At 36.3% G+C, this 26,719-nt stretch overlaps 1 protein-coding gene across 5 annotated transcripts in view; it reads left to right on the forward strand.

Moving 5' to 3' along the window:
• PHF3 (PHD finger protein 3) overlaps nt 1–26,719 on the forward strand; it is an 85,834-nt gene that overhangs the window by 17,721 nt on the left and 41,394 nt on the right. For 3 of the 5 annotated variants that reach the window (XM_008013610.3, XM_008013609.3, XM_037987159.2), the window contains one exon: nt 26,136–26,297. In XM_008013610.3, coding sequence (XP_008011801.3) covers nt 26,156–26,297 — 142 coding nt within the window. In that variant the 5' untranslated portion in view covers nt 26,136–26,155. Of the gene's footprint in view, nt 1–24,960; nt 25,154–26,135; nt 26,298–26,719 lie in introns of those variants that run through there. The other 2 variants (XM_073006118.1, XM_073006119.1) reach the window with 2 other exon arrangements.

Here is a 26,719-nt window from a genome sequence, read left to right on the forward strand (position 1 = left end):
TTGAGATATGTTTCTCCTATACCTAACTTTTGAGAGTTTTTATTGTGAAGGGATGTTGAATTTTATCACTTGCTTTTCCTGTGTCTATTGAGATGATCATACTGTTTTTGTTCTTCATTCCGTTGATGTGTTGTATCATATTTATTGATTTCATATGTTAAACCATTCTTGCATTCCTGGGATAAATGCTACCTGATCATGGTGAGTGATCTTTTTAATGTGCTGCTGGATTCAGTTTGCTAGGATTTTTGCATTTCTATTAATCAGGGATATTGGCCTCTAATTTTCTTTTTTTGATGTGTTTTTGTCTGGTTTTAGTATCAGGGTAATGTTAGCCACACAGAATGAGTTAGGAAGAAGAATTCCCTCCTCTTCAATTTTCTGGAATAGTTTGAGAATTGGTATTTCTTTAAATGTTTGGTAGAATTCTGCAGTGAAGACTGGGTCCTGGGCTTTTCTTTGATGGGAGATTTATTTTTACAGAGAGAATCATGTTTAACATGAAAAATACAAATTTAGTATGTGTAGCCATGCAGATGAGATGGAAATACATTGGTTAAGACAAAGTATGTACTTTTAATTAAATGTTAAACAAGATGAACTGATGAGCCTTGTAAGCACATGCTTACCCTTTAAGAATAAAAATTTCTATAAGATTGATTATTAAGATTAAATATCATTTTGAGTTTTATGTAGAGGGGTTCAGTTGAACGTGGAGTATGTTTTGAAGAGAGCAAAAGATAAAAGAGAGGTAAGTACTTTATAGAATTAGAGCTGTAACTTAGGGAAGAAGAGGAAATGCTGAAAGATCAAAAGAGTATGACCTGGTAGCTGCCATAGATATTTGACAGTTTATCATATTGACAAGAGATCTGACTTCTTTATGAATAAAAGGGAAAGACCTAGGTCCCTTAGGTAGCAGTTAGAGGGAGGCAGAGTTTAAGTGGCTAAAAGGAGGAACTTGTGGTTCTCCAAAATGGAATAATAGGTTCCCTTGCTGGGCATATAGGATTTTTGCTTTTGCCTGTTATGACCCTTTGACTGAGGTGTTTCACTGGAGATTCAGGCATCAGATAGTTATTTGTATTAGGTGATCTCTTTTTTGTTGTGTTTTGTTTTTGAGACAAGGTCTCACTGTGTTGCCCAGGCTGGAGTGCAGTGGTACAATTTCAGCTCACTGCAACCTCAACCTCCCAGGCTCAAGTGATCTTCTCAACTCAGCCTGCCTAGTTGTTGGGACTACAGGTGCGTGCCACCACACCCTGCTGATTTTTTTTTTTTTTTTTGAGACAGAGTTTCGCTCTTGTTGCTCAGGCTGGAGTGCAATGGCGTGATCTCAGCTCACTGCAACCTCTACCTTGTGGGTTCAAGCAATTCTTCTGCCTCAGCCTCCTAAGTAGCTAGGGTTACAGGCGCCCACCACCATACCCGCCACCATGCCTGGCTAATGTTTGGTATTTTTAGTAGAGATGGGGTTTCTCCATGTTGATCACGCTGGTCTTGAACTCTTTGACCTCAGGTGATCCACCTGCCTCGGCTTCCCAAAGTACTGGGATTACAGGTGTGAGCCACCACACTCAGCCCGTTTTTGTATTTTTTGTAGAGACAGTGTCTCACCATGTTGCTCAGGCTGGTCTCGAACTCCTGAGCTCAAGTGAACCGCCCACCTTGGCTCCCCAAAGTGCTGGGATTTCAGGCGTGTGCCACTGTCTGTGCCTGGCTTTAGGTGACCTTTTTAGGTCTTTTCCAACCTAAATTATCCATGAAACTGTTATTTCTTTTTATAAAAAGAAATACAAATTATTTTTTGTGTTCACTTTAGTCCTAAGTTCCATTGGTTGGCTTTATGTATTTCATAGCTTCTTTAAATTATATGCAATATAGCTTAAAAGCACGGTGATAACTACTACATTTATGTAAGCAGCTTTAATTGCTCTTAGTTCAGTTTGTTTCTTGTCATTTTATTTCTTACGCTTTTTCTGGGTTATAGACTGCTGTTCTATATAGATATTTCTTCTTTTTCTTTTTCTTTTTATTGCAGTGTTGGGGTTTTGCTATGTTGCCCAGGCTGGTCTTGAACTCATGGGCTCAAGCCGTTCTGTGATTATAGGCATGAACCACCGTGCCCGGCCCTGCTTTAGACATTTCTAATGGACTGTGCTGTTCTTTTCAGATTATTTTTCCATAGTCATTGCTGCAGCCATCCTTAATAACAAAAATAACAATTGAACTCAGAGATAAAACATATATATCTTTTAATGTAAATACTAAAATATCACTTTATAAATTCAGAAAATCCAGAGTAGAGAATTTCTGGCCCAAGGCCAGAGCTTTCCAGTTGAAGTCTTTATTTTGCATATTCTGTGGCTTTTCTGTTTTAATTCTATTTGCTTCCATTTATTTTTGTTTTCCTTAGCTTGACATAATATAAAACTGAATATATCTTAGTGGTACTTTGCATTGACTAACTTTTTTGCCTTTTTAACTTTAAATGTGAAATAAAATTAATCTTCATTACTGTATCTCTGATAGTTTTTGTTTCTTCTTCTGTTGCTTAAATTTGTTCCATTGTTATTCCTGAAATCCTTAAAAAAATCAAGACACCTTGGACCACGGCTAGTACAGTTTTTATTCTAGTACAGTTGCTGACTGTGTGTTTGTATGTGTGTGTGTATAGTGTGTATAAACTTGCATTTTTGTGCTGTTCCAAGAGACTTCGTTTTCCAAGATTTTGAGCCTACTATTTGTCTATTGAAGGCATTTTTCCCCTGGAGATCTGTTACCCAGAGCCCCCTGTCTGGGTTTGTGATTTTCTAGGCATGTTATATTATCTTCTATCTCTGAGCTTTACTGCTCTCCTTAATTAGAGCTATTATTTCCCTGTATTCCATCTTCTTTATTTTTTTATCTATACCCTCTTTCTTTGTTGAAGTCCTTGGTAATTTTCTAATACCCTCTAATACCCTCATACTTGACTAATGATTTGCTTTTACATAGAATCCAAAGTTGAATGTCACTTTTCCTTCAAATTTTATCTCGTCGTTTCTTAGCCTTCTAGCATTTAATGTTGCTGTTCTGTTGCCTGATATTTATATAAGGCTTGCTGCATTGTTAGGTTACCTTTCTTCCAACCCAGCTTTAGGATCTTCTCTTTACCTTTTGATGTTCTGAAATTGCAGTGATATATCTGCATTAGCCTTTCATTTATTTTCCTGGGCACTTGGTGGGCCTTTTCAATTTGGAGCGTGTTCTCTTAAACTCTGGGAACTTTTCTTGTGTTTTCTCTGCAAACTCCTGGAAGACAGATGTTGGCTGGTGCTTTTTACCTATTTCTTGCATCTTTCCAACATTTTGCTTTATATCTTTCAGATATTTATTGCCATATTTTCCATCTCTTTGAATATTTCATTTTGACAAATATTTTACTGTTTCTAAGAAATCTTTCATGTGTCCTCTTTAGTCTATGTTTTTGGTAGTAGTCTGTTCTCACAGGGATATACAGTAGACTTTTGAATAATGTGGGATTTAGGGGCACAGAACCTCCATTCTTTGCATTCAGAAATTCACATATAACTTTTATCTTCCTCCAAACTTAACTACTAATAGCCTATGTTGACTAGAAGCCTTACTGATAGCAGAAGCAGCTGATTAACACATATTTTGTATATTATATGTTTATGTGTATTATATACTGTATTCTTACAATAAAGTACACTAGAGAAATATTAAGACAATCATCAAAAAGAGAGTATGTATTCATTAAGTGGAAGTGGATCATTAAAAAAGTCTTCACCCTCATCTTCATGTTGAGTAGGTTGAGGAGGAGGAGGAAGGAGGGGCTAGTGGCTAGTCTTACTGTTGCACGGGTGGCAGAGATAGAAGAAAACTGATATATAAGTGGAACTGCACAGTTCAAACCCATGTTGTTCAAGGGTCAACTGAGTAAGTGTCTCTTTAGATATAGTCTGAATTAATTTTTGTATTTGTTTATTTTGATCTTTCTCGTAGTACTGCATGCTTTCCCCAAAGGTCAGATTGTTTTTCGTTGGTTGTTAATGTTTACAATTAATAGGAAGTCTAGTCATGTTTTGCTGTGGGATAAGTAGGCTTTAGATAGATAGCCTAAGGTTATTTTGGGGAACCAGGGTAAGAAGTACCTTATCATTAGGTGATAACTGTCCTATTTCCTTCAGTTCATTCAATTTAAGTTCAGGGTTAAGAAAATACTTTCTCTTACTTTGGGTTCAATGCTTGGTTGTAGGCCTTGCTGGGTATTCAGGTGGGGGAGGAGATGAGGTTGACCTCTCAGTATTAAGGCTTTCAGTTAATCCTTAATGTCTAGCCCAGCTCACTACTTACGCTATCTATCATTTTCATTTTTAGAGGTTCTAAAAGTTTGTTGGACAAGGTTGTTCACAGCCTCTTAAGCTTCAGCTTCTTTGGGCTCTGGACTGTGACTTTTTTGTGCTCTGTTTTAGTTATCTTTTCTATTCAGTTTTCTCTTCGTCTCCTAGAAATTTATTTAAATCTTTCATTTGCTTTTGGTCTTCTCTTTATTCATTTTGTTGTTACAGGTTTTTACCTTCTATTCCTTCTCATTTTAATGGGATTTGGGGATGGGGAGAGAAATAAAGATGTACAAAGTCTGCCGTATTGAATCGGTGACTCTTTTAATTAAGTCATAATAAATATAAAATTTCTGGCATACAGTAATTCTTACTTAGGGATTTTGGAACCCTCTCCATTATTATCTTGATGGTTATTTCTTTCATGGTGTATTTGCATTACTTTCCTTGCTTTCAGATTTTTTCACCTGTTAGTAATATTAATCTTGTGTTAGTAATAAAGCTATTAACAAACTTATCTGAGTTTGCAGGGTTCTCCGGAGAAACAGAACCAATAGACACTGTGTGTGTGTGTGTGTGTGTGTGTGTGTGTGTGTGTGTGTGTGTTTATAGCGAGAGAGAGAGAGAGAGAGAGAGAGAGGGAGAAATTGATTGATTGATTTTAAGGAGTTGGCTTACGTGATTGTGCAGACTGGCTGGCAAACCCAAAATCTGCAGGGTAGGATGGCAGGCTGGAGACGTAGGGAAGATTTGATGTTGCAGTTTGAGTCCAAAGGCATTTTGGAAGCAGAATTTCTTTTATTCAGGGGACCTCCATTTTTGTCTCTGAAGAGCTTTACCTAATTGGTTGTGGCTGACCCACATCGTGGAGAGTGATCTTTTTTACTCAAGTCTTTTGGTTTAAATGTTAATTATTTAAAAAATACTTTCACAGCAGCATTTAGACTTGTGTTTGACCACATATTGGGGATCATGGCCTAGCCAAGTTGACATATAAAATGAACCATCTCTCACCACAGAAAAGTTGATGTGAGTTAATGCATGCATGTTAATTAATTTGATTTAGCCATTCCACAGTGTATACATATTTCAAAACATGTTGTACACCATAAACACATATTATTGTCAACTAAATAATTAAAAAATCAAATTAACCATCATAGTAAGGTCCCCAAAACTCAGAACATGATAAATTATTCTTTGAACTGCTATTTTATATATGTTGTCATGAAACTAGTGTTAATCTTAGGATTTTTGAGAAAGTGGTTTCAAGATGAGTATTGTAGGCAGATGCAGCTTAAAAAGAAAACCCCCGACTCTTTTCTCATAAGGAATTGTATATATACAGGAAATTGAAAACATAGTTAATATGTGTGGATGTTAATGTACTTAATACTATGCAAAACCACTTTGCTTGCGCTGTCTTATTAAATCTTCACGAAAACCTTAAGAGCTGTAGATACTACAGGTTGAGTATCCCCTATTTAAAATGCTTAGGACCAGAAGTACTTCAAATTTTGGATTTTATTTTTTGGATTTTGGCATATTTGCGTTATACTTACTGGTTCAGCAAGCCTGCCTAATCTGAAAATCCCAACTCCAAAATGCTCCGGTGAGCATATCCTTTTGAATGCCATTTTGATGTTCAAAAAGTTTTGTATTTTGGATTTTGATTTTTGGGTTAAGGATATTCAACCTGTATTATTAATCTCATTTTGTAGCCCAGTAAACTGAAGTTTTGAGAATGGTTAATTTCCCAAGGTAATTAATATGTAAGTCATAGTACATGGATTGCAATCATTCTAATTTTTGTTGCCTTCAAGTATGTAAGTTCTGTTAAGATCAGTGCTCTAAATCGGTTCTCAGATTTCGTTTAGCTTTGTAGTCCGCAAGATTAGGATGTTATTTTGTTTTTGTGTGTGTGTGTGTGTTTCTTTTTAGTTTTGTTCTTGAAAGAACAAAGAAGATAGTTCTCTTTCCTGTTTAAAGAATATATGTGTGTTTGTGTTAATTCTATGGTATGAGTGCCCGAAATGGCTCTTAGTTATTTTCCATAGACACTCGAACCATTCGCTGTTTTAACCGGAGTTTAATATAGAAGAGGTAAGTATAATTTTTATACTCCATGTGACCCATAGTTAACCCGGACCATACACAGACTACTCACCAGTCGTCACGGAGTTGAACATGCATATCTGTGGACCAAACCGATGATGTTTCTCCGCACCTACCAAAGGGAATCGGGTTCCCACATGCACTTAGGAAGAAAGAAAGACCACGTGGGTGCCAGATATTGGGTGAAACCCCACCCCTGATACTCAACATGGGTTCTTTTCTATTTTCCTAAGCGTCAGCTGGTCTGAGAAATAAAGGGAAAGAGTATAAAAGAGGGAAATTTTAAAGCTGGGTGTCCGAGGGAGACATCACATGTCGGCAGGTTCCGTGGTGCTCATGGCTCTTAGTTATTAAAGACCAAGGACTTTAGAGAGAAAAACAGTCATTGGCCAGTGATTTAGTTAATCTTGAATACCAGAGAAGTGCTCTAAAAATGTGCCTTTGTTAAGTGCCAACAGGTAGACGTGTACTGCAAGCTACTTGACCCCTTCTTTATCAGATAAGGTTGATTCAGGATGGAATTCATCTAGATATAAGGAAAAAACCTCTAACTTCATACTCATTTTACAGTTGAAGAAATTGTGGTTTATGAATAAACATTACCTTGGAAATTTTTTTTTTTTTTGTACAAATTAGCTGATTTTGACTTTATTCATTTATTGAATGTCTGTTATATGTCAGGTAATATGCTAGGCAGTGGACATACAATGTTGAGTAAAACAAAACTTGATCTCTTCTTACGGAGCTTAAAGTTTAGTATAGAAATAATTTTTCTTCTTATTTTCCCAGGATGTTTAGTAAGTCTATTTATTTAACATAAACTTACTGGGAGAGGTTGTCTTCCGTGAGTTTTGAATGTTCTTGAGCTTTCTTGCTCAGCATGGCAAGAATGCAAGGTCCTGACCACTCTTTTCCTGGACCGTTTCTCAGGGTCGTAATTATAGCAAGCAGCATTGAAGGATGACATTACATTTGCTCTCTCACCTCCACTTCTTAAGTCTACATTCAGCAGGCTTGCTTACTGCTCTCTATAAAAGGCAATGCCTTCTCAACAATATTCCTCTCGTGTATTTCAACCTATTGTGTGTGTAGGCATCTATATAGGCATACCTGTGTTGTCCCTGTGGAACTTGAGGAGACAGGGGGATCTCATCATCATGCTGCTTGCTATGCCATGGGTGACAGAGTTCATTGTCTTTTACCCTGTACCCTTGTGTCTTCTGTCAGTGAACATGAATCAGTAATAGGCTAGTTCATTAGTTTGTGAATAGGGTAAAAATCCCAGACCCTTTACAGTTCTTGCGGTTCTCAACATTACTGTGTTTAATCCCAGGAATTATTTATGGAGGTTTAGCAATACTTTAATTATTAAAGATGTTTAAATTTAAATAATTTACCTCTAGGAAGGCGGGGATTGCAACTATGTATGTTATTCATACTGGCACTAGAATAATAGACATTTAGTAAATTTTGACTGGAAAAACGCACAAGGAGAAGGTGGGACCAGATAATGAGACTAGAAGTTAATAAAATGTGTGATGCAGCTGCGGTACAACTTTGCCTCACAGATTTATAGCAATTACTGTTGAAGAGGAAACATTCCAAAGTAAAGAATACAGTGTCCTGAATGTAAAAACAAATTTAGTATCCAGGAAAAGGGAAATCATTTTTGACACTAAAACTGGAAAGAAATTTCAACCAGTGTGATATGAAAAAATCCTTAACATAATTTCAATGAACATAGGGCTTTTTCTTATATCCCTCAATGTATATACCAGTATGAGCAGTATTACAGGGGCTAGCATCATGGTCTGACTGATCCAATCCCAGGATAGATTTTAACTTGTCTTTCAAACAGCCTACCTTGGATATCAGTTGTCACTAGATTTTTAAATATATTGATAAGAAGATAAGTTATGTGATACTATCTGAGAACTGTTGAGAATGTAATTAGCCTTTTGTTTTATTTTGCCCTATACATAAGTTTTATTAATCATCAGGGCTGGGTATGAGATTGCATAAATTCAGGTTCTGATAAGAGTGTTTATTAGAATAGGAGGCTGTTCTGCTGTCCTTGTAGAGCAGGGGTCCCCAAACTGTGGGCCATGGACCAGTACCAGTTCAGGGCCTGTTAGGAACGCAGCTGCACAGCAACAGGTGAGCTGCGGGCAAGTGAGTATTACCGCTTGAGTTCTGCCTCCTGTCATGTCAGCGTTGGCGTTAGATTTTCATAGGAGCGTGAACCCTATTGTGAACTCTGCATGTGAGGGATCTAGGTTGTGCTCTGCTTATGAGAATCTAATGTGTGATGATCTGAGGTAGAACAGTTTTATCACAAAACCACCCCCTCATCCATGGAAAAATTGTCTTCCATGAAACTGGTCCCGGGTGCCAAAAAGGTTGGGGGCCGTTGCTGTAGAGGACAGGGCCAAAATTTTCCTCAAAAAGTTATTTTGGGGTCCTCTGTAATGCCTTAAATAGGCAGGAGTAGCCCCACACCTTCAGACACGAAGATCATTTTGGTGTATTTTTTGTTTTATAGCCCACATTTAAAGTAAGAACTAGCTAAGTAAAATTAATCAATTTTATCCTCTTTAGTTCCAATGATTTTTCTTGCTGTTTTCTTCTGGTCATGGCAGGATTGCAGAATCCCTTTTTGCCATTTTTACTGTAGTTGTTGCCTGGATTCTTTTGGAACTCTGTAGACCTGTGTCTTCTCTTGTACTCTTTTCCGTTCCATATTTATTTGCTTAGTTGGAAGATCTTCTCAAAAGATTTCTGATCTGAATCTACTGGTATTGGCGCTATTTTCTGCCATCTGTTCTTTCCTAAAATACTACCTTTTCCTAATTTTGGTCTTTTGTCATAGGTTTTTTATCATGTCTTTAAGTGAACCATGATTGACAAATTAGTTATCAAATATGTGCTTATATAACAAGAACGATAAATTGTCATGGAATGATTACATGGAAGTTTCCGGAAGTATGAGAATATCCAAAATGATGACATTGTTTAAAGCATAACTGATGTCATTTCTGTTTTCCTGCTAAAGCCAATTTCCTGTAAACAGAGTCTGAGATTAGGATGAGAGCATTTTAATGGTTGACAACTCCAGTGGGTACCAATCGTAGAAGATACAGTGTGAATAGTACCTGTTTCAGGTGAGCGGACAACAGGCTGGGTAGTTTAAGGAAGTGAATAAAACAATAATTTTGATACAGAGAATATCAAGGATCCTTGAGCAAATGTTTTCTTAACCTTAGTTTTGACCTCCTTTTCCTTTGTCTAATTAGCCTCATAATTACTAATTTTTTTTCTGTCAAGAATAAAAATAAATAATAAAATCTCTAAGCTCTTTGCTATCTTTTGAGGACACTGATCAAAAAGAAACTCTGATAAAAGATAGAGAGCTGCATCTTGATTCTTATGGGATCTCAAGATGAGACTGGCTAATTTATAGTGGCCCAGAAGAGTGATTACTTGTTTCAAGGCCCTATCCTTGGTTCGCCTTCACTATCCTAGAAATAAATGTATCCGCCTGCTACAGAAGCTGAATTTCATAATTCCTTGGCAGTGGCAGATCCTTGTTTTTTAGAGAAGTAGGAAAACTGGCTACCTAGATTTCTCCAAATCGTAGACCTAGGCCTCCTCAGCCTCCCTGGCTGTCCATTTCTTATTTCCTCAGCCTCCTGTCTGACCCCAGAAACACTTTCTGTACTCTAGACTCTATATTCTTTTCCTAGTCTCTGTTGCCATCATGAATTTGCTTCCCATAGGTTGTAATTTACTGAGTCATCATCTTGATTTAGAATTTTTGGACTTGGTTTTAGTTAGGATTAGGCTCATCTAACAGTGATAGAAAACTCCAGATAACAGTGGTATAAAGAAAGAAATTTATTTTGTCATGCAGTAGCTCAGAAGGAAGTGACTGAGAGCTAGTATGGAGTTGGACAGTGCCAGGGACCCAGACTCCTTCTACCTTGCACTATCATGTGTGATCACTAATTCCGCCTTTATTGCATAGTTTGAGATGGTCCCTGCAGCTATCAGATACTGATGCCAGTCAGTAAAAAAGGGGAGGGAAAGGTAATAGCTCCTTGATTTAAAATCGTATCCTGAAAGTTGTATGTTCATTTCTACTCACATCCCATTGGCCACACCTTAGTAACCACAGCTATCAGTAAGGTAGATTGAAAAGTGTCATTTTTATTTTGGGTAACCATGTCCCCTGCTAAATATTAGGAATTCCAGTAAATGAGGAAGAATGGCTGAATGGTTATTGGGCAACAGCTAGCAGTTTCAAGTACAATTTCTATAGCTCAGTCTGTGAGGAATCTGAGATCAGTACCTTTTCCTAGCTCGCTGGTCATCCTGGGACCCAGGTTTGACTACTTGGCCTTTTTTCGGAGCTCATCCTGCCTCACTTGTCAAAGACTTCTAGACTGTGTATCTGTATTTCCTCCCTAACAAATGAAACTTGGGAATCAGATAAAGTCCAGTTCTCTGTTCATAGAGCATGATCATTTGCTTGTATCAGAAATTTTAGAGGGAGATTGAATTCTTGTTTTACTCTGAAGGAGATGGGTGTCAAAATTGCTACTTGTGTATTGGAGATATTTCATTAAGGTAAGGTAAGCAAACTTTTTTGATTGTACATGTTTATATATAAGACATTTGAGTGCACACCAGTATTTTTACATGTGTTTATATTACTTGTCTTACTATTCTACTGTATTAATGTATTTTGCATAACAAATACAGTAGATATTAAATATTTTAAAATGTTGAGCCATAGATAAAATATTTATACTTTTAAAATTATTAAGTAAAATTATTAGTTGTATAAGAACTTAACTTGGAATGCATTATGATTGCACATGCTTAATTAGTTTTGGAAATTTCATCTTATTTTGATCTAATTTTTTACATATCTAGTTCCAAATTGAGCTTGATACTGGGTTTTAATGGCTATCATAGCTGAAAAAGATAACTCGATTATACATGCATTTAAATGGAAGAAATTTATTGTAGGCTCTAGTTACTAAGTTATAATCTTAGTTTTTTTTTTGTTTTAAATACAGAAAAGCTTTTATTTTAGTTAATTAGAACATTTCTGCCATCTTTCAGTGTGCTTGTTGTTCTTTTAAACTACCAGGAAGTGGTTACATTAAATAGTTATTACCATATAAGATCAAAATTCCTGAACTTTTTTTTTGTTTGGGAAAATTTTTAAATGTCCAGATTGAAAACATTTTTTTTTAAGTGCCTCATTTCATTTTTAGCCAGATATCACATAACAGTGAAAACATACCTAAACATCAATTTTCTTAGCCCGTGTTTTTTCTTTTTAAAGTAAGAAAAGAGTTTCTTTCTTTCTTATCACTAAAATATCATTTTATCTAGAAGGGACAGATGAAAGGTGTCTATTTTCTCATATGACTTATCACATCTGCTTATGATAGAAAAGGCCAGCATGTTTGTAACACTTGTCTCATTTGTAGAACATTTATTTTGTAAAACAAAAATGTGTAATTTATTGAGTATAATAGCTCTTTTAAGGCCTTTGCTGTGAATTAATGGAGAATTTTTAGGTGGCATAAAGATTTTAATAATCACTTCCCATTTCATTAAAATTACTGTTTTGTTTTGTGGTGGTTTTTTTCTTTTCTTTTTTTTTTTTGGAGACAGAGTCTTGCTCTGTTGCCCAGGCTGGACTGCAGTGGTGTGATCTTGGCTCACTGCAACCTTGGTCTCCTGGATTCAAGCAATTCTCCTGGCTCAGCCACCCAAGTAATTGGGATTACAGGTGCCTGCCACCATGCCTGGCTAATATTTTTGTATTTTTAGTAGAAACGGGGCTTCGTCATGTTGGCCAGGCTAGTTTCGAACTCCTGACCTCAAGTGATCCACCCACCTCAGTCTCCCAAAGTGCTAGGATTACAGGCATGAGCTCCCGCACCTGACCTAAAATTACTGTAAACAGTCTACTGTTTTACAAAGTATTTTTAGTATAAAAGGAACTGTATTTATATTAATGACATTCTGTAATAATGCAAAGTGCTGAAGCCAAACAAATGCATTAAGGGTATCAATTCCTCTCTACTTTATGGAATTTTTACTCTTTCTGTATCCTTCCTTTTGGATAAATTGACATGTATTCATCAAGGATACTAGTGGCAATCTGATTAAATATTAGTTAAGTTTGATTTCTTTTTAATTTTTAGGTAGTATTTAATCATAGATTGATTGTCATGTCTACCTCTTTAGTTATACACACCACCTTAGGAAATGATTTGCTTAATGTATAAAGTCTAATAAAAGCTGCAATAAGGATGTCTTTTGAAAGAGTGACCAGTTTAGAGGTAGTATCTTTTTAAGGTATACTGACTGTTTTTTCATGTGTTTCTCCATAAAAAGTTCTGCTGAATGCCTGACAAACTTTGACTTTGTCTTTGAGATCAGGGAACGCCTAGTAAAAGTAAATATTTATAACTTACTCTGGGTACTGACATTATCCTTGTTCATCTTAGTTTTTTACGTATATATGTATTTACATATATATGTGGCATAAATATTTTAATAATCTTTAATACATATATTTGCTTAGTTTTTGTCAGCATTTTTTTTCTTTTAAAACCTTCCCTTATATTGTAGAGTCATTCCTCGATATCCATGGGAGATTTGTTCCAGTACTTCTCCCTGCCACAATACCAATATACTCATATGTTCAAGTCTCTGATATAAAGTGCTGTAGTATTTGCATATAACCCGTGCATATCATCCTATATATTTTAAATCATCTTAGAATTATACCTAATACAGCGTAAGTGCTGTGTAAATAGTTGTGGTGCAGTGTTGTTTAGGGAATAATGACAAGAACAAAAAGTCTGTACATTTTTCATACAGACATCATTGTCCCCCTCCTTTTTTTTTTTGAGATGGAGCCTTGTTCAGTTGCCCAGGCTGGCGTGCAGTGGCATAATCTCAGTTCACTGCACTCTCTGCTTCCCGGGTTCAAGCCATTCTCCTGTCTCAACCTCCCAAGTAGCTGGGATTACAGGCATGTGCCACCATGCCCAGCTAGTTTTTGTATTTTTAGTAGAGACAGGGTTTCACTGTGTTTGCTAGGCTGGTCTTGAACTCCTGACCTCAAGTGATCTGCCTGCCTTGGCCTCTCAAAGTGCTGGGATTGCAGAGGCGGGGTCTCCCTAAGTTGCCCAGGCTGGTCTTGAACCCCTGGGCTCAAGCAATCCTCCTACCTTGGCTTATGAAAGTGCTGGGATTACAGACGTGAGCTACCATACTCAGCCTTCCCAAATATTTGTGATTTGCCGTTGGTTTTATTCACATATGAAGAACCCATGGATTTGAAGGGTTGACTGTATGTCCTTTTAAAAGACACTTTAAACTTTAAATACGTTTTGGAACAAAGTAGACTGTAAATCAGATATATGCTATTTAGATACCTGGTTAAGGATACTTGTTATTTTAAGCTTTAAAAATTTTTTAAATTTAATTTTGTATTTTAAAAATTTAAAACATACCGAAAAGCAAAGTACAGTATACTCACATTTAGTCATCACCAATATTCAACAGCTGTTCATCCATCCAGTCTACCCATTTAAACTTCATCATATATCTTCCCAAAAAGGACTTATACATAACAGTACCATAACTATACCTAAGAAACAATTTCCAAGTATCATCTAATATCCTGTCCATGTTCAAATTAGTCATTTGTCCCCAATGCCTATAATACTAATTTTTTCCTTGGGAAACAAAGGTCTCTTAGCAACATCCTGAGATTTAGATTTTTTAAATTGTATTTTCTGCAAGTTGGAAATTAGGTTTAATAGCTTGATTAGAGTCAAACATATTTGGCATTCAGAAAACTTCGTAGGTAAAGCTGTATAATGTCACATCTTAGAATGTTTATCATCTGACTCGATGTTAAATTGGATTACTGGGTTAAGGTGGTGAGAGCAAAATCTCTTCTTCCTAAATACTTGAGATGGCAAGTAATCTACACAGAGATGCAGCTTTGGCAATATGAAAATATTTAGTTCCTCATCAGCGTTTTTCCTAATGGTTTTATGCATCCATTGATGATATTCGCTGGAATCAGTTGTAGTGAAGTGATGGCTTTCTATATCTAACTTTTCTTTTACATTTATTTGCTGGCATTCTGGTAAGGAAGAGTTGTGTTTCATTACCTGGTTGCTTACAGTTCCTACTGAAGGGGCAGATTAGAAGGAAAGAATGAACATTTCAAAGTTAGGAGTTGGAGGAATGATCTTTCAGAGTAAGGAGTTTTGGTGAAATGATTACTGCTAGTGCCAGAGGTGGCAAATGGTTTTTTTTGGACTTTCCTTTTTTTTTTTTTTTTTTTTTTGAGACAGGCTATCACTCTGTTGCCCAGCTGCAGTGCAGTGGCGTAATCATGGCTCACTACAGCCTCGACCTCCTGGGCTTAAGTGATCCTCCACCTCCTGGGCTTAAGTGATCCTCCTGCCTCAGCTTCCCAAGTAGCTGGGACCACAGATGTGTACCATCACACCTACTAATTTTTTCTTTTTTTTTTCGTTTTTGTATAGATGGGGTCTTCATGTTGCCCAGGCTAGTCTTGAACTCCTGGGCTCAAGTGATTGTCCCGCGTGGGCTTCCCAAAGTGCTGGGATTATAGGCTTGAGCCACTGCACCTGGCCCTCTTTCCTTTTTGATGGTTATAATGAGTTAATAGATTGAAAAAATATTTATGTCACATTGCTTTTTTCCTTATGATGCTCAAATTTTTTTTTTAACCAAATCACCTCACAATGTAGTCAGTGAGATGTACTTTTAAATGCATGCTCCGTTGCATAGTTTTGTTACCGTTACAGAGGCAGAATGCTTCTAAAAGTGCTTGCTGATTTTTTTCATTCTGTGATTTTTAATTTTGGCCTTAGGACCATATTTTCCTCTGTTGCATGTATAATTACAGTCAATTTCAGTATAAGATTTCTTGATCTGCAACTTCAAAAAGCACATGAAATATATAAAAGGAGGTCAGCTTGGAAATTAACTGATCAGTTGTGAAGGTTTGGTAGAAAATTTTTTCCTTAGCTTAAGGCTGAATGTTGATGAAATGCTTTAAATTAAATTTGATACACACTGGTGACAGGAAAATTGTCAAATAAATGACCTTCATTAGTGGACAAAGCAATCTTGGCTTTAATATAGAAACATTCTTATGATGATTTAGGAAAATAATTATTGGAAATAAATCCTCAAGAAACTGACATTTAAAAAAGTATATTGATAGTTCTTCCTTTTTAAAGCAGTATAGTGAACATAATTTAGCTTTTAACTGTTGATTTAGTAGTCTTGGGAAACAAATGATTGTATTATTACTTATTAGCAACGTCCTTAGGTACCGTTTTTGTAGGTAAGGCTTTTGGTCCCTGTATTAACTGGGCCTGGGCCAAATACACTAGGAAAAAATTGCTTTTGAATGATGTGTTTCTCCTCTTTTTATAATACTGTCTTAGGACCTCCTACTTTATCTTTCTCAAACATCTAGAATATTCGATCCATTCATCTAATTGTGAGAGGCCAGGAAACTTGAATTATTAGAAATATGTGAAATAAAAATAAGAGACTACTTATAAAGGTGTGCATATATGTAAAACACATGGACAGAAATAAACAATATTAAAGTAGGTTTTCACTGAGGGTTTCTATATACTTGATTTTTCTTGAGGAAGGCTCTAGAGTTGGAAAGCTAACTGACATGAACTTGATGTAAAGGATTACCCATTCTCAACTGTTCATAAGAGGCCAGAGGAACTTCTGGAAGATAACAGGAAGCATTTACTGACTTTTAAACCTACATTATAGAATGGAGCAAGACACATTTTACTGTTGTTTCAAGGCTAAATACATATAATACTAATTTTTTCCTCATTAAGTTATGACATTTACCTAGGTATGTTTATCAGAATTGTGTTTTCCAAGTTGTAATAGTTCTCTTATGTGTTCCAAATTTATTGCAGAGTTGACTTTTTAAATTCTATTCAGGTTCATATCTTTAATCTCTGTAATATATTTGATGAAAGTTCCTTTTATAGAGGCTTTTTTATACTCTTAAAAGGAGACTTTGATTTCTAGGCATACACCTGAAAAAATGCTACTAATTCTGTCTTTTTGAGTGAGCAGCTTTTTTTGTAGTTATTTGGTTATTCCATGTTTGGATGCTTCCTTCTCATCCGTGCTTTCTAAACTATCATCCTAACTGCATGGGTTAGTCAACACTACTGTGATGGTGTAGAGGTGTTTTATTCTATTTCTTTTGATTGCTGAGGATAACTTCCTGATTTGAGTCTAGTTGAACATGGAGGTTCTCATCTCCTGAGATAGAGCCATGATATTTTTGTATGCACTCATGCATTTCTTCATTTAAGCTATGTTTTAAAACAGAGTATTTTATGTTCCAGCTGCTGTTCTAGCACTAGTGATACCTCAGAAAACAAAAGAATAACAAATTCCTGCTCTTGGGGAGTTCTAGTTAGTGGAGCGTATAGTACCATAATAGTCTTTTCCTGGGCTACTACAAATTAGGGCTATTAATTGTTTAACTCATTTTCCTGGCCTCTCTTACTTACTGAAAAAATTAATGTGATTCTCTAAGAACTCTGGGTGGTCCTGTTTGTGTCTGTTTTTTTCATATGTTTGAGTAAATGCAACTGAAATGTTACAGAACAAAGTGCCTAGTTGGGAATTGACTTATTAGAATGTGAAACTCAGTGAATAATAATGAGATCCATATTATAAGATGGTTGAACCTTTTTTTTTTGTTTTTTTTTTAAACCTATTCCTGTTTTACAGTAACGTGATTTTCATTAAATAACATTCCAGGAATCAGCAATTTACAACAATCATATGTAAGGTATAATGATTTGCTTTGAGATTAAAGTGATTGGTACTGTACTGTTTGTTTAACAAATGTTTATTTCATACCTATCATATGCCAGACTGTTTCCAGTGCTGGAAGATAGAGTGGTGTTTGAGACAAAGTCCTTGCCCTCATGGAGCTTGCAAGTATTAGGTTGGTGCAAAATTGATTGCGACTTTGGCCATTACTCTCAATGGGAAGAAACACAATTACTTTTGCGTCAACCTAATAAATTGTAAGGTGATAGAAAACGTCTAATTGTTTTTTTGGTGGCAGAGGTCATGGTTTATTTGACTTGGACTAGTTAGGGTGGTCCTCTCTCTAACATTGAGAGTAGCTGCATGCTGAGATACTTGTAGTGGCCAGCCTTTTGAAAATCCTAGGCAAGTAAAGTATGTTTTAAGCAGAGAAATAGCAAATGAAGTGTACTCAAAATGATGTTTAGTTTATCAGATTAAAGTAATTCATGGTTACTAAATAGTTCTAGTATCTCTGAGGGTTGTGTTTACATGATTACATTCATATTTACAGTTGTTTTGTTTTTTTTGAGACAGAGTCTTCCTCTTTTGTCAGGCTGGAGTGCAGTGGTGTGATCTTGGCTCACTAGAACCTCCGACTCCAGTGAGGTTCAAGTGATTCTCCTGCCTCAGCCTCCCGAGTAGCTGGGATTACAGGCACGCACCACCACGCCCAGCTAATTTTTGTATTTTTAGTAGAGTCAGGGTTTCACCATGTTGGCCAGGATGGTCTCGATCTCCTGACCTTGTGATCTGTCCGCCTCGGCTTCCCAAAGTGCTGGGAGGTGTGAGCCACCGTGCCCGGCCTGTATTTACAGTTTTTTACTGAACCAAGTCTGTAATTAGTGGGCTGTATAAATAAATGAACTATGAGACAGTAACTTTTTCATGTGCTATTGCATAAAGAAAATCTAAGAAATGAAAATAATATTTAAACAATTAAGAAGCAATTCATAAAGTATTCTCCCCTTCTCCACAGACACACATACTCATATTAACAGAGTGTATACTTTATCTCACTGTAGGTTTTCTAGAATTGGCTAGTGTCTGGCCAAGTGCCTCTTTTCTGCCTGTTTTTATACACATAGGGCAGACAGAGCTAATCCAAATGAAAATTTGGAATGTGTATTTTTTTTTATTTTTCTTAATTTCATAATGTTGCTTGGTAGCTTAAAAAACACTTTTATACATTTTTTGCCTTTATTGTAATGTCCTATATTTAGATACTCCTTTAATGAAATTAAAAGATGATATTTTATGGTTAGGTTTCTACTGCTCTGTTTTCCACAGGTATGGTTTGTGGTTACATGATAGGATATCTACTGTTAAAGCAAACTAAATATGCCTGAGAAGGACTCTACTTCTATATTTGAGTGCTTGTGGATGAGCCATAACCTAGCTTAATAGGCAGACAAGATTGGAAACCTAACCTGGAGTATGTGCCTGTACAATAGCTGAGTACTGTTCAATCCCAGTGGCCATACTTGAACCACAGTTGAACACAGTGTTCAAATTGTTCACATAAGGCAAACGCCAACCTGTAACCAATCCAGCTATTTCTGTACCTCACTGCCGATTTCTGTATGTCAGTTCCCTTCCCTTTTTTGTCTATAAATTTGTTCTGACCACAAGGCACCCTAGGAGTCTCTCTGAATCTGCTGTGATTTTGGGTGCTGCCCGATTCATGAGTCGTTCACTGCTCAGTTAAGCTCCTTTAAATTTATTTCTCTTCACGTTTTCCCTTTAACACTGTCTTATTCTTTGTTTTGTCTATGCGTGGGATTTTTTTTTTTTATGTCAACAATCTTGTATTAACAAATGTGCAGGATTAACACTTTAACATGGCTAACAGTGGAAGCAGCACCTCTAACAAGCTCAAGTATGGAGGTATAGACCCAATAAAGATTGTCTCTTAGAAAAGGATTGAAAAGATACAGATATCTGCTTAAGTATTTTTTGTTTTTAAATAGTTTTCCAGTGTTGCAGAAAAAATATCCCAAAGTGATTTCAGTTCATAAAAAAGCAGCATTAGGCAGCCTGTGCTGCCTTATAAACCCCAACTCAGGATAACCATAGGAGAAAATCAACCCCCAAAACATTAAAAAAAAAAAAAATCACCCTTCCTTTTCATCCTTCTCTAGCTTCGACTGCATATTCCACGGAACATCTAATATCGGGATAAGCAAGACCCAGCTCACTTCTTTCAGCCTTTTGTCTGTTTGTTAAGGTTGATCCTTCACCTCTACAACAATCAATAAATTGATCTCTAATTTCTGGCTCAGATTACTAGAAACTTGCAAAACATCCTTATGTTTTCTTCAAGGATGGGCCTGAGGGTTCCTTGAAAAATCAAGGGGGCAGGGTACCCACCTGAGACTGGAATGCCTGCCAGGCCCTTTCTAAGCAAAAGCATTCCATTACCTTTCATCTGAAAGTCTAACCTACCAGGTAAGAACAAGTAGCAAATGGGCACTAAACTGTGGCTGTACCAAAAAGGTGAATATCTCCTCCTGTTAACCATAAAGGTAAGGGAGTTTACAGGAGCCAAGTATTTGATCTTATCTGTCTTTAGAGTTTGCATGGTTGAGACTGAAGTCATACTGCAGAGAAAAACATTCAAAGGATAGGGGTGGCTTTTGCTGTATCTGGTAAAGCTGCCATTCCTGGGCAGCCAAATTCATTGCTCTTTTATAGAAGCTCTTTTCCCTTACGCAAAGTACTTAAGAATTAATAGGGAAATTTTAAATTTGACTTAATTGACAAACTTAAAGACATACAAAAAGGCAGTATATAAATCCACAAAGTATTCAAGCTTTTTTAGTAACCCCCATTTTTTTTTTTAAATCTGAAATTAGTGCTAATAAGTTCTTGAGACTTAATATGACGCTCTTTGCACTGTAAATATTTTATATTTTTGGAGAAACATTTGATATCTAGGACAAATGAATACATATATATTTGTGTGTGTATATATACATGTATGTTTATATATATACATACGTGTGTATATATATACACCATATATGTGTGTGTATATATATACACCATATATGTGTGTGTGTGTGTATGTATACCATCTTCGATTCAGTGAACCTGTGTTTTAAAATGTATCGTAAGGAAGGAATAGAAGAGTGGAAGAAAAGCATTATTTATATAGCATTGTTTATTTTTTTCAAATTAAGAATGTGATAATATCTACAGGGATAAATTCATTCCCAAATAGTTAATTGTATGTAACATACAACTCGATGGAGTGTATCATGCCTCAGCCTCTTTTGGGGGTGAATCTGTGACTCATCCATGAAGGAAAGAAGTCTTACCAAAGGGTGGCCAAGTAGAGAGTAGTGGTCTTCTGTGATGTTAGAGGGGAAAGCTGTAGGGGTTCTGTTAAGAGGAGTTGTTCACATATTTTCTTATACTTAAAAAAACACAAGCCGTATAAAATAGGTAACTATTCTTTATTGTTGTGATACTGCACAGATATGTTCTTTTCCCCCTCAAGTCTGATACTTACTGCCAACTTTGTAATAGAAGAAATAACTGACATAGAAGTATAATAGTTGAGCTAAGTTTGACCTTTGTGCTGCCTGCATAATTAAGGCATTCCAAATGTGAAGAGCTCCCTTCTATTCCTGATTTGTCATTCTCCCGCTTTGTATATTAAAGTGATTTAAACAAATCTCTATTGTTGAGCAGTGCAATAAATTTAACTCTGAATGATTTGATTTTATTCTCTTTATCTCATTTGCCCCCTTTCCAAAAAGATAGGTTTAATTTAAATAGTCTGGAGTTAAAATAGTACCAATGTCAGGAGGACCTCACTTAAGCAAGTTTAATTAGGGCAATTTGGGGTTGAGATGGGAGGAATTTTAATGTGATGTAAAATCAGGCTCGAAGAGATTTCTGAGTATGATCATGGACTTTATGTCAAAATTTTAACACCATTTGGGGTTAAATTTATTCCATTTCTCAACAATAGGGATTGGTTTAAATCACTTTAATACCACACAAAAGGGAGAATTACAAGGCAGGACTAGTAGGGAATTTTTACATTTGTTATGTGATAATTATGCTGGCAACGCAGAGGTCAAACTCAGCTTAACTACTTCTATGTCAGTTATTTCCTCTGTTATAAAGTTGGCATTAAGTTTCAGACTTGGGGATAAAAATGAGAATGGCACCTAGTACCTAGTTCTGGAATATACAAGGGAAGAAAAAACATACTGGAGGTGCTTCCGTTGTTGGGGCTCTTGTTCAGCATGAGAGCTCTGGAAACTCTGAAGGCAATGTAGAGCTTGATTTAATGTAGAAATGGATTTTTGAGTTGAAGGAAGTGTGTTGTCAGGAGGAGCAGGAGTTCAAAAAAAGATGCATGCTTGGAAATCTTACCTTGAGAAACATCCTAAATGCAGTCTTAGTTATTCTAATTGTAGATTGTTGACCAAGAGGTTGTTCAGGGATAGAACCTCAAGTCATCACTTACCTTCCAAGTTATTTTCCGGCACATATAAACATTGTCAGATCTCTATTGATTTTTCCCTCTTCTGTCCGTTTCCTTCTCTCCACTTTCCTCCATTAAACTTAAAAGCGACTACAATTATTGTCATTCTTCATTTACTTACTCCTTAACTCCTACTCATCTGATTCTCTGCTTTGTGTGTCAAACTAGTGGATTTCTCTCCTTTATTTGTTCTTTGGGTTGCAGTTAGCCTTCCTGATTCCCACTACTATGAAATTTTTGTGATGTTGCTTTATCTTCACGCATCTTTGGTCTGATCTTTTTCCTTCATATCATCAATATATCAAAAAAGTGAAGTCAGTATGTTACTTCCAAATTTGTTCTTTCCAAATTCTCTGTTTGGTCAATAGAAACATTTTTTTCTCACTTATCAAGGTTTAAGTTCTCCTAATCTGTCTTCTCCCGTAATGCTTTTATTCAGCAAATATTTTCTGGAATACCTACTATATACAAGGTTGTGATTCTAGATTCTGGGGATTCAGCCACAAGTAAGAGACAAAGGTCTTTACCTGTGCAGCTTATGCTCTGGTGGAGAAGACTGTCAGACAGATACTTAATGTCATATAGAGAAACATTTTAAAGGATAAAGTAGTTAAGGATCCGTAGGCAGTAATGGGAATATGTACTGTTTTGCATAAGGTGGTTAGGGAAGGTTTCTCTGAGAAGATGGTATCTAAATAAAATCTGAATCAAGGGAAAGAATGAGTTATGGGTATTTGGCAGAAGAGCCTTCATGCAGAGGGTATAGCAAGTGCAAAAACCTGGAGATGGGCTTATGCTTCTCTATGTTCAGGAAAAGCCATTGTGACTGGAGGAGAGTGAATCAGCAGGGGGAGGAGATGAAGTCAAAGAAGTTGGCAGGAGAAGATCCTGTTAGACCCTATGGGCCCTGGCTAGGATTTTGGGCTTTATGTCTAAATGTGTTGGGAAGGTTTTAGAGGATTTTTGAACAGAAGAATATTAACGTGATCTGACTTAATATTTTAGAAGGATCACAGTGATAACTGTGTGGAGAATAAACTGTGTCAGGGGAGAGGGGATGGCAGTAGAGAAACCTGGGACACTAGGAGGCTGTTACAGTCTTGATGAGAGATGTTGATTTGGGAGTAGAATGTTAGCTGGTCAGATGTGTGATACATTTTGAAGATAAAGCTAGCAGGATATGCTGATAGCTTGGATGTGTCAGATATGGGGAGAGGAGCTAAGGACAGTTCTTGAGTTTTAGAATTGAACTAGGTGATTGGAGGTTCCATTTACTCTGAATACCTTGGGAGGAACAGTTTTTTGAGGGGGAGGGAGGATTGATAGAATCAGTGTTTATTTTTGGTATGTTAATTTGAGGTACTTATTGGACAACTTAATGAAGATGTCAGATTACATTCTTCTGAAGGTCTCATGAGTTTTGGGTTGGAGAAGATACTTGTGGGAATCAGAGTATAGATGGGCCGGGATAAGATCACCTTAGGGATAAGTGAGTGTGAAGGGATACGTGAGTATGAGTGTAGATAAAGAAGAAAGATGGGGGGGACTGAACCGTTGGATCCTTCAATATGTAGATGTCGGCAGGAAGAAAAGGCTTTATCAAAGGCTGTTGACAAGTGGCTAGGGAAATGGGAGGATGTGATATCCCAGAAGTGAAGCAAAAAAAATGAAGATTCAGAAAGTGGAGAGGAATCAGGTATGTCAGATATTGCTAGGAAATGGAATAATTTAAAACCTGATAATTGACCTTTGGATTTGGCTTGCTAAATCCTGTTGATTCTGCTTTGTAATATAGCTCTAAAATTCATTACATGACTTCACTCCTTGTCAACAAACACTATTAATCAGGCTTTCCTCCTGGTCTGTTTTTCTATTTTGGATGGTTCTTTTTTCTCCTGTTTACATTGTAGAATACATGCTCATTACAGAAAACTTGAAAAACTCAGAGAAAGTATAGTGAAGGTTAAAAAACAACAGCAATGGCAAAATTCCTTACAACTAAAGATAATCACGATTGAACAGTCTGTTGCAGTTTTCCTATTAATGTTTCTTATACATCTTTGTAATGCATATACTATATATATGTATGCTTTTCTACAGAATTAATGAAAAGTAGTCTTAAAATTTGCATATTTAAAGGAACTTAGTAGACCTGTAATCTAATGTCAAAACTTTTTTGAGGCTGGGTGCAGTGGCTCATGCCTGTAATCCCAGCACTTTGGGAGGCCAAGGCAGGCGGATCACCTGAGGTCAGGAGTTTGAGGCCAGCCTGTGCAACATGGCAAAACCCCGTCTCTACTAAAAATACAAAAATTAGCTGGGCGTGATGGCACACACCTGTCTTCCCAGCTACTTGGGAGGCTGAGGCAGGAGAGTCACTTGAACCTGGAGGTGGAGATTGCAGTGAGCTAAGATCACATCACTGCACTGCAACTGGGGCAACAGAGTGAGACTCCGTCTCAAAAATAAAATAAAATAAAATAAAAACAACAAAAACCTGAGGATGTATGTGAATGTGTGGCAACAAATATTCCATCATGTTGGAATACCTAACTGGACTTCCTACCTGTTTTTACGCAGATTATATCTTAAATGAATCCTGATTAATTTTTCTAAAGCATATTCTCCAAACTTTTAGTGCATAGCATGATGGTTAAAAGCATGGGCTCTATTTTTACTTTTATAATACATGCTTATAGCAGGAAATTTGGAAAATAGGAAAAAGATATATTCTTATCTGCTTATGGATAAGAATTACTGCCTATGATTACTGGTAAAATTTTCATCTGTTTTCTGCCATTCTTTTTTTTTTTCTATCTAAATGTACATACGCAGGCATTTTATTTGTGTGTTTGTTTTTAACGAGGATCACACTGTTTTTTCTGATCAGCATTTTTCTTCACAATCCATTCTTTCCTCTCTTTTTAAATTTATTTTGATCAAAGCATATGAGCAGTTTCATGATTCTGTTTGTTGTCAAATTGCTCTTCAAAAAAAATTGTGTCATTTAAAAGTAAACTTATGAAGAATTTTGTTCTCTTTAAATTTTAGGATAGACCACTATCTTGTTGAGCTCTTTTAAATGAAGTTCTACTTGGACACAAAGATGAGGACTAGATAACTCCTTGAGGTTCCTTCTAACCCCTAGGATGAAGATAATAACTAACATTTGTATAGTGCTCTAAAGTTTACAGAGTGAGTTCTCATACATCATCTCACTTGATCCTCACAACAGCCCTGTGAGGTAGGTAGGACAGGTATTGTTATTCTCGTTTTAGAGATAAAGAAACTGATAGAGAGGTTAAGTGACTTGATCAAGGTGTTTTTCTTTTTGTTTTTTTTTTTAACGTTCTAGTAAGGATTTGAATCCAGACCTTCTGGTCTAAATAATCACATTCTTTTTGGCAAGATTTCATACAGCTGCACATTTAGAATTACTGATACATGTTGGCTAAGTGGCATTTGTTCTATACAGAAATAAATCTAATGACAATATGAGTATGGTGTTAGTATTTCTTTGACTGTTCCTGAGTCTTTTTACATTCTTTCTCCACCCCACAAATTAAATACATGACTCTGTCTCTCTTTTGACTAGGAAAAGGTAATGTAATTATATAGCTATATTAAACATCTGCTGTTTTCTCCAGCATTTGGGGGAAGGGGAAGTTACATTATGCTTTTCATTTTTTTCCTGTTTCTTTTTCTTCCTTTTTTTTTTCTTTTGGTACCAGTCAAAAGTACATCAGCATTGCTTGCTTTCATACATGTAGCATGAAGTCTTTAGTGTAGAGTATTGGGATTCCAGTTAGAAGTAGAATTTTTGATTCTAGCATGAACCTAGAATCAAGCTTTTCAGGGTATGGAACTCTTGAAGTACCTTAACCAAAGTTGTGATACTTGAGTACTCCAGGTATAGTCACCTATGTCTTTCACAAGGGGTCAGCAAGTGATAAATGGAAGTGATATTTGAGGCTAAATCAGGAAGGAGTATAATATAGCTAATACTGTCTTTGACTAATTATTTTACAAGGTGGAAGTTTATGAAACTGACTTGATTTGGGAGTTTGGTAGTGGCAATTTCACATGTTAGAAAATTTCACACTCTAGATTTTCAGGAGTATGTAGTGTTACGTTGAGACTATCTCACAGTATTTTCTGTGCTGCCTTTAATTGCCTAACATTCTCAATATTTTAAAAAATTAACTTTTGTTGTTGTTTTTTTCTAGTTGTTGGTCTTGACGATATTATGGATGAAGGAGTTGTTAAAGAAAGTGGCAATGATACCATTGATGAAGAAGAACTGATTTTACCTAACAGGAACTTAAGGGACAAGGTAGAAGAAAATTCAGTGAGATCACCAAGAAAATCACCTCGTTTAATGGCACAAGGTAATCCTTTCAGAGAGGTCTAGCTAGAAAATCAGAGGTATAGGGGCAGATGTGTTAAGTTACAAAACTACTGAGCAGAAATCATGTTTTCTTGATGTTTTGCTAATCCAGTCATTTTGATGACAATCAGTTTTGAGATCATGTCAATTTGTTCCGTAAGTTTTCAGTACCCACCACCCCACGCTACCCATTTCTCCTTCCTCAGAGGAAACCACTAGTAACTCTTTGAGCTGGTTTAATTTTTTTTTTTGTTTTTTGATATATATATATATTTTTTTATTATACTTTAAGTTCTAGGGTACATGTGCATAACGTGCAGGTTTGTTACATATGTATACTTGTGCCATGTTGGTGTGCTGCACCCATCAACTCGTCAGTACCCATCAACTCGTCATTTACATCAGGTATAACTCCCAATGCAA

The sequence above is a fragment of the Chlorocebus sabaeus genome, chromosome 17 (assembly GCF_047675955.1).
Source record: "Chlorocebus sabaeus isolate Y175 chromosome 17, mChlSab1.0.hap1, whole genome shotgun sequence".
Taxonomy (NCBI): domain Eukaryota; kingdom Metazoa; phylum Chordata; class Mammalia; order Primates; family Cercopithecidae; genus Chlorocebus; species Chlorocebus sabaeus.